General features: G+C 42.1%; 1 protein-coding gene and 1 pseudogene across 1 annotated transcript; one reads left to right on the plus strand and one right to left on the minus strand.

Annotated features, from left to right (window-relative positions):
- Positions 1 to 1068: 1068 nt before the first annotated feature.
- Positions 1069 to 4944, plus strand: LOC133910259 (pentatricopeptide repeat-containing protein At1g80270, mitochondrial-like). The gene is made up of 3 exons (XM_062352776.1): positions 1069 to 1326; positions 1974 to 2529; positions 3478 to 4944. Exons 1-3 carry the CDS (start codon positions 1292 to 1294, stop codon positions 4726 to 4728), a joined length of 1842 nt encoding a protein of 613 aa, XP_062208760.1. The 5' UTR covers positions 1069 to 1291; the 3' UTR covers positions 4729 to 4944.
- Positions 4945 to 6106: 1162 nt separating this feature from the next.
- Positions 6107 to 6819, minus strand: LOC133931220 (eukaryotic translation initiation factor 6-2-like; annotated as a pseudogene).
- Between the last annotated feature and the right edge of the window lie 392 nt (positions 6820 to 7211).

Consider the following 7211-nt stretch of genomic DNA (forward strand, 5'->3'; position numbering starts at 1 on the left):
CTTTGTTGTGATGCTATATGTTGGTAAGGCATGTGTTCCGATCTTGTGCACAAAACACGTACCGGGACTACCGGAGCGGTATTCTGATTAATCGTTGAAGTCGTGATTAAGTAAATGATCGACTTAATGATTAATTAGAATATTGTTCCTCACACAAGCACACACAATCCATAAAGAATTAAAGGTAAAAAAAATTGGTTGTATCCGAAAAGCATGAAGACTGGAGAAAAAGTCCGAGCAGTACCAATCTTCATAAAAAGGGGCTACTGATCCACACCAAGGGTGAGCCCCACACGCCTCCGCATTTATCACTACTACAAAATATATTTAGTGGGATGCTTCTATACAGATAGATCTATGAAACCGTCTATACAAAGTGTACCACAGACGACTACAAACTAGAACTATTTGAGAAAATGGCAACGAGCAGTTGCAACAAAGCAGAACGCTACAGTACATACGGTTACAAACTACAACCGTCTGTACTAATAGTACAAACAGTTCTAATTTAGAACCGTCTGTAATATTCCTTTTTTGTAGAAGGTTTCAAATTAGAACTGTATGTACTGATATTCTGTACTAATAGTGTCTCACACGTTTTGAGCGTATATCTTATATCGGTTATTTTCATACAATGATCAACAATGAACCACATGTGAGATAGTAAGAAAGGTTCGCGCGAGATTAGAGATTGTGGGTTTGACTTAAAAAACGCACTTGTGGTATTTCACATAAAAAATTGTGTGACTTACGACCACGTCTATATAAAAAAGAGAAACATCTGTTGTCAGATGCTCACCAGATGCTACAATATACTCCCTCCTATCATTTAGTTAATGATATGCTAGTTCTTTGATACAAGTCTTGTACACTCTCTCCGTTATTAACTAGGTCAATTAAGTAAGAGTAAAGCAGAAAGAACATGATGAAAATGTGCCTTAAAACTATAGAACGACCTATATTTAGCACAAGTCTAATTGGACTTATATTTTGGACTACCGCGGCCCAATTACCGATTCCCGTGTACCTTTGCGTGTGCCCGTAGCGCCCCTCAAAGAAATATCTAGAACCCGCAGCCGTAAAGCTCACCGCACCGGCCGCGCCCCCTCTCGACTCCGCGCTAGGGTTTTAAGGCTCCTCCTCCCGTAACCCCATTTCCCCAAAAGACAGCCCCCCCGCTAGGGTTTTAGCCGCCTTCTCCATCCCCTTCTCGCTTCTCTCCTCCACTCCTCCTCGAGCGCCACCGCCGTCGCCGCCGCCGTTGCCCGGGAATCCCCCCCGGAGCGACGCCATGTGGGCTCTCCGCCGAGCCGGCAACCCCGCCAGGTAGTGATCCTCCGCTGCGGTTCTCGGATTAGGTCTATATATGTTGTTGTCTCCCTGATGAGCAATCTATCCGTGGTTTCAGCGGCGTATTTGATTCGCGTAGCGCTCCTTGTTCGCGACGCTTTATCTTGTGCCGCGGCGCCTAGTAGATCCATTCTTCTGCAGCTCTTTGTTTTTTTTATTTCGCGCCCCGAAATGTGCGATCCCTTGTTAATAGGTCGCGATTGCTCGGAACCAACGATCATAGCATCGCGAGGTGATAGAGTTCACGTCTTTGTTGAATTGGTAGTTACCAAGTAGGGATTGATGGTATTACTCGACACTCTGTTCCGGCACATTGTGGTTCTGTGCTGATTTAAGGATAACGGTATCCATGTAATTGTTAGGATTTAAGGGTAAATCAGCTGCACTGTTCTGAATTTTCTAGTTGTTTATATGGTGCAAGATTATGCTGTGGCAAGTATTATGTATGGAACGTGTTAGATGTTTTGACTGCCTGCTCACAGTTGACCTCGTGAGATGAGGTGGATATACTTTTTTTTTTCTGCAAGGGAATGCTTGCTCAGGATCACACCATGTAGTGTTTCATGTTGCACATGCAGTTTATTTTGATATTTGGCTTCACTAACTATTTGCTGCTGATTTAGGGTCTGGGCCCAACAAGTTGTGATCGCCCGCAGTTGCGCCAATCTTGAGGTGCTTCTAAATGCAGATGCAAAGAATGTAGAAGAACATCATGAGAGGGATTATCAGAAAGCGTGTTGCTGTCATCAGCCAAAGCCATCAGCCTTCCTGTTCTCATTTTCATCTGGCCAGTTCATGTGGAGTAGGACTTTCTCCTCTCAGGCTGGCGCAAATTCTGGTGATAAGGAGGATGAGTTGGAGGATGGGTTTTCTGATCTGGAGGTTCCACCGGAAGCTGATAAAAAGGATGCTGAGTTAACATCTGAAGATAGTTCTGATGAGGATGTCATTGATGAAATTGGCTTGCCTGATGTGGAGGCTGATGTGAAACCTGAGAAGGAGTACATGAAGAAGTTTGAACAGTCCCCCCTTCTTAAACTTATGTTGGATGCTCCGAGGCATGAAGTCACTTCAGCACTTAAAAAATGGGCTAAGGATGGCAATACATTCGATAGGAGTGAACTCTTTCTTGTCATTCTTCAACTTCGGAAGCGAAGGTGGTTCTCCAAAGCCTTGGAGGTATTTAACCTAGCCTGTAGATGGTTCTATTTTTACTTGATTGCCTTAATTTATTTGTATGCTGCTAACAATTATGGATAATATGTGAAGTGGATGTTATCTTTTATTCCTTGACCTGCAATAATCTCTTTGAAGGAATGAGTACCTAACCAGCTACATCTAGTGCTGAAATCTATTTGCAGTTTGAGTGGTTTATGGTTGTTGGTTGATGATCTCTATATTTTACTTTCTTTACGTATTTTGTGAGCATATTAGAGAGTAAATACAAGAGGAAGCATGCAAAGATCTTTGAATAACAGTGTAGGACAAGGTTGTCAAATATCCATGTTGCATTATGAAAGCTAATCATTATAATCTTACTGTGACTTTCTGAGATCATATGAATGGTGTGCAAACTTGATCCTTTCTGGAGTATCTGAATCTTTATAAATAATGGCTTGTTGCTTTTGTTTAGTTTTGTTTTTGCCAAAAGGCTATTTGCGTTTACTGTTCAGTGTAGCCCTGTACATATGATGCATTTTTTGGCTATTATTTCTTTATATTTATGCTGCAGTCTTTCTTGGTGGCTACTATTTTACCTTTATGTATTGCAAGCACGTTTACCCACCATGAATCCTCCTACAATAGCTGTAGGATACCACTGAGGAAACCAATGTAGCTAATAAAGTAGGTGCACAGCTATAGTTGGCCCAAAAAATTATGATAACAACCTTTGCGGTGAATGCAACTGTACAATTGCACATTATCACTTTCCAAAATGCTTACAGGATGTCCTTTATTTGATTAGTTGTAGCTGTAAACAAGCTCTTAACGAAACATTCAACTACTGGGGTCTACACCCTACAGTCGCCTATGCAGAGATAACTGGTGTTGTTTCATGGTGATTGTGTACCTCAATATATTTGTTGTCCAACTCTAAAAAATAAATTCTTCACCATTTTTCTGTAGCTTCTGGAATCGGTTGAACAATCCAAACAACTCGAGCTTGGAGAGCGTGATTACGCGTCACGCCTTGATTTGATGGCTAAAGTCTATGGTCTTCACAGAGCCGAACAGTATATTGAGAAAATTCCTGCGTCTCATAGGGGTGAGATTGTATACAGAACACTTTTGGCTAATTGTGTTGCTGCAGCAAATGTCAAAAAAGCAGAACAAATCTTCAATAAGATGAAGGATCTTGGATTTCCGGTTACAATATTTGCTTGCAATCAGCTTCTACTGCTCTACAAAAGGGTGGACAAGAAGAAGATTGCTGATGTTCTCACGATGATGGAAAAGGAGAATTGTAAACCATCTCTCTTCACTTATAAGCTCCTTGTAGACACCAAGGGAACTTCTAGAGATATAGAAGGTATGGAAAAAGTTGTTGAATCAATGCAGGCAGATGGTATTGAGCCAGATCTGATGTTTCAAGCCACAATTGCAAGGCACTATATATTCGATGGTCACCGTGAGAAAGCAGAGGCAATTTTGGAGTCAATTGAGGGTGATGATATCAAGGGAAACCGTGCTGCTTGCAAGATTCTATTACCTTTATATGCTTTTCTTGGCAAAAATGATGAGGTGGAAAGGATTTGGAAGGTGTGTGAGGCTAGTCCTCGCCTAGATGAGTGCCATTCTGCTATAGAGGCCTTTGGTAGGCTTGGTAATGTTGAAAAGGCAGAGAAAGTTTTTGAGGATATGTTTGTGACATGGAAAACACTCTCTTCCAAATACTACAATGCTTTGCTAAGGGTGTATGCCAATCAAAACCTTTTAGACAAGGGTAAGGAACTAGCAAAGCGGATGGATGAGGATGGTGTCAGAATAGGGACCCCAGCGCTTGATGCGCTTGTGAAGCTTTATGTAGATGCAGGAGAGGTAGAGAAAGCTGATTCCATATTACACAAGCTTTCTATGAATAACAGGATCAAGCCCCAATACAATTCATATCTGTTGCTGCTTGATAGTTATGCAAAGAAAGGAGACGTCCACAATGCTGAGAAAGTGTTCAACAAGTTGCGGCAGATGGGTTATACTGGGAGGATTAGACAGTACCAGTTGCTGCTTCATGCATATCTACATGCAAAGGCCCCTGCTTATGGATTTAAAGAGAGGATGAAGGCTGACAACATTTTCCCCAACAGTTCTGTGGCAACTTTAATTGCTGCTACCGATCCGTTCACCAAGAAGAAAGCAATATCCAAATTGCTCGATTAGGATATGGGATACTTTAAGATCCATCGTGTCGCTGTGCAATGCATGTGCTGCTTTTGGCATTCTGCTGAAGTATATGGTGGGATAATAATGTCTTAGTCTTGTAAGGAACTACTAGTTTTTTTTGCTTGCATTTGGACTCCCACGCTTCGCTGAACTTGAGTCATATAGTAGAAATTGAAGTCACTGCTCTAGAATCAAGTGTGCATTAGTGCTCCATATTTTTATCTTTTGCATTGACCCGCTAGAAATCAAATCGTTTTCCTGGCGCTATTCTGAATTTGACGTGCTAGCAATCAGAGGTAAAGCTTTCCATTGGCTTCTAACCTTCAGCTGACGAAATAGTATGGCCTTTTGTAGACATGCGTAACGGCTTGGTCTTCAGCGGTAACAACCGGTAGCCTTTTATTTGCGCTGTTCTGGAGTTGCCTGTAACTATTTCTGTACTGATACTTATTTACCTGGTTTCAGTGGAGATTCTGACGGGACCAAAAGTTTGATACAACTATGAAACCAGTAGAACTGTGAAGCGTGAACCGAGTCATTGCACCTAGAGAATGCTAACAAGGCAGGCAAAAAATTCATAAGCCTGACGGTTTTTATTATACAAGCAGTACTTAGGATACAGCAATGGAGATGTTAGCAATTTAACCAGTATGATCTTTGCCTTGGCCTTTTCGCAAAGAGGCAAAGTCCACCCGAGTAATCTATTACATATACTAAAGGGGTTAAGAATTGGAGCAATTTGTACCTACTGTCATATGGGTCCTAAGTATGTGTGCATATATATGAATATGTATATGTATTAGTATATATATACTGTTCATACGAGTCCTACATATGTGTATGTACATATACGAATGTGAATATGTATTAGTATATACATGTATATGTGTACGTATGAGTATGTATGTATATTCACGTATATATATGTATCTATATATATATGTACACATAATTTTTTGCGCAATTCTAAAAAAATAGCGAAATGAATAATAGTTATATAAATAAATCGGCTGAAATGATCTAAAATGCATAAGAAAATATCTGAAACTTAAAAAAATATAAAACAAATTTAGTTAGGTTCAACTACTCGACTACCGACTTGTAAATGCGAAACAATTATTTCATTCAGCCTGGCAACAGCCGCTTCGTTACAGTACTGACTTATGGGCATATTATTGTCATCTATATATTAAAATTATGTGTATACCTGAAAGTATCACTGTTTTCTTGATAATTAAATGAATGTGTTAAATATTGATAAATTTATAAATAAATATTGAGATATCCAAAAATAATAAATCTAATTTTTTAATCTTCTTTTATCATACTCTATGAAATAAAAAACTGACGCGGCGTACGCAAGCTAATCCGCCGCCTAGTAATCCTGAACCATACAGTTCTTAGGGTCTGAACCCAGCGCCCCCGACCGAGGGTGCCTCAGCCTGAACACGGTCTCAACCACCGGAACCTCGGTTGCCATGGTGTCCGAGCCGCAGAACGCCGTCCAGTCGCTGACCGCCATGCCGGCGGAGACGACGTCGCTGCCCCTGTTGACGGTGACGGCAACCAAGGGCAGCTTCAGCAGCGTCGAGAGCTCGTCCAGGTCCTCGACCGACGTCTGTGGTTGAACCTACAGGATTCACAGGTTTCAGGAACAGGGATCAGCGTTCAATATTTTGAACTACATTCACTGTGATTTTTTATGTGAGAAGCTAGTGTGATGGGCTTACAAGGCCTCCTTTGCTCGTGAAGGTGCGTGCAGTCGCTCCCAACCAGGATGTTCCCTGCAATCCTTTGCCTGAACACTTCAACCCGAAGAACATCTGAGATGACCTCTTCAGTTTCCTGTCCCATACCAAGATAAGCTGGTAAGAGCCAATCTCATGTGACATTTGGAATTCCCAAGTGCCTAAGCTGCATTGAGGTAAGTAAAGGTAAGGGCCTTGCCTTGTCCAGGTCTGGGTATGCGAGAGCGACATGGTCGGTGCACGCAATGCAGTTTCCGAGGGCGGAAAGGTGCTCTTCGACGCGACGGACCTCCACTTGATGAGGCAGACTGTTCTTCAGATGCTTGAACTCTGGGGACATGACAAAATATAGATGGGCATGTCAAACCTGCAGTTTGATCCACGGTAGACAGAGTACAACCACCTCTACCAGTCATCCAAGCTTCTCATGCTGTTAATTTGTTACGCGGAGAACTTTCGCTTTGCAGTTCCATGAATCAATGGGTCAGATCCTTTTTGAATTTATATTTCAATTCGGCAAGTAGGGACTGTTGGGGATCATCTCCCGCCACCCCCTGACTCGAAGGCAACCGTGAAGTTTACTGGAGATGCTACGTGATAGCTATTGTGCTGATTGCAGGAGTTCGTCCGTCAGTCGCGGAGATCAGGGAGCGAAGTTGGTCGAAGGGTGCGGGCGTCCACGCACCTTCATGTCCCCGAATCAGCGAAGGCGTAGGCTAGTCAACTTCAACT

This window comes from Phragmites australis, chromosome 1, assembly GCF_958298935.1.
Source record: "Phragmites australis chromosome 1, lpPhrAust1.1, whole genome shotgun sequence".
NCBI classification, from domain to species: domain Eukaryota; kingdom Viridiplantae; phylum Streptophyta; class Magnoliopsida; order Poales; family Poaceae; genus Phragmites; species Phragmites australis.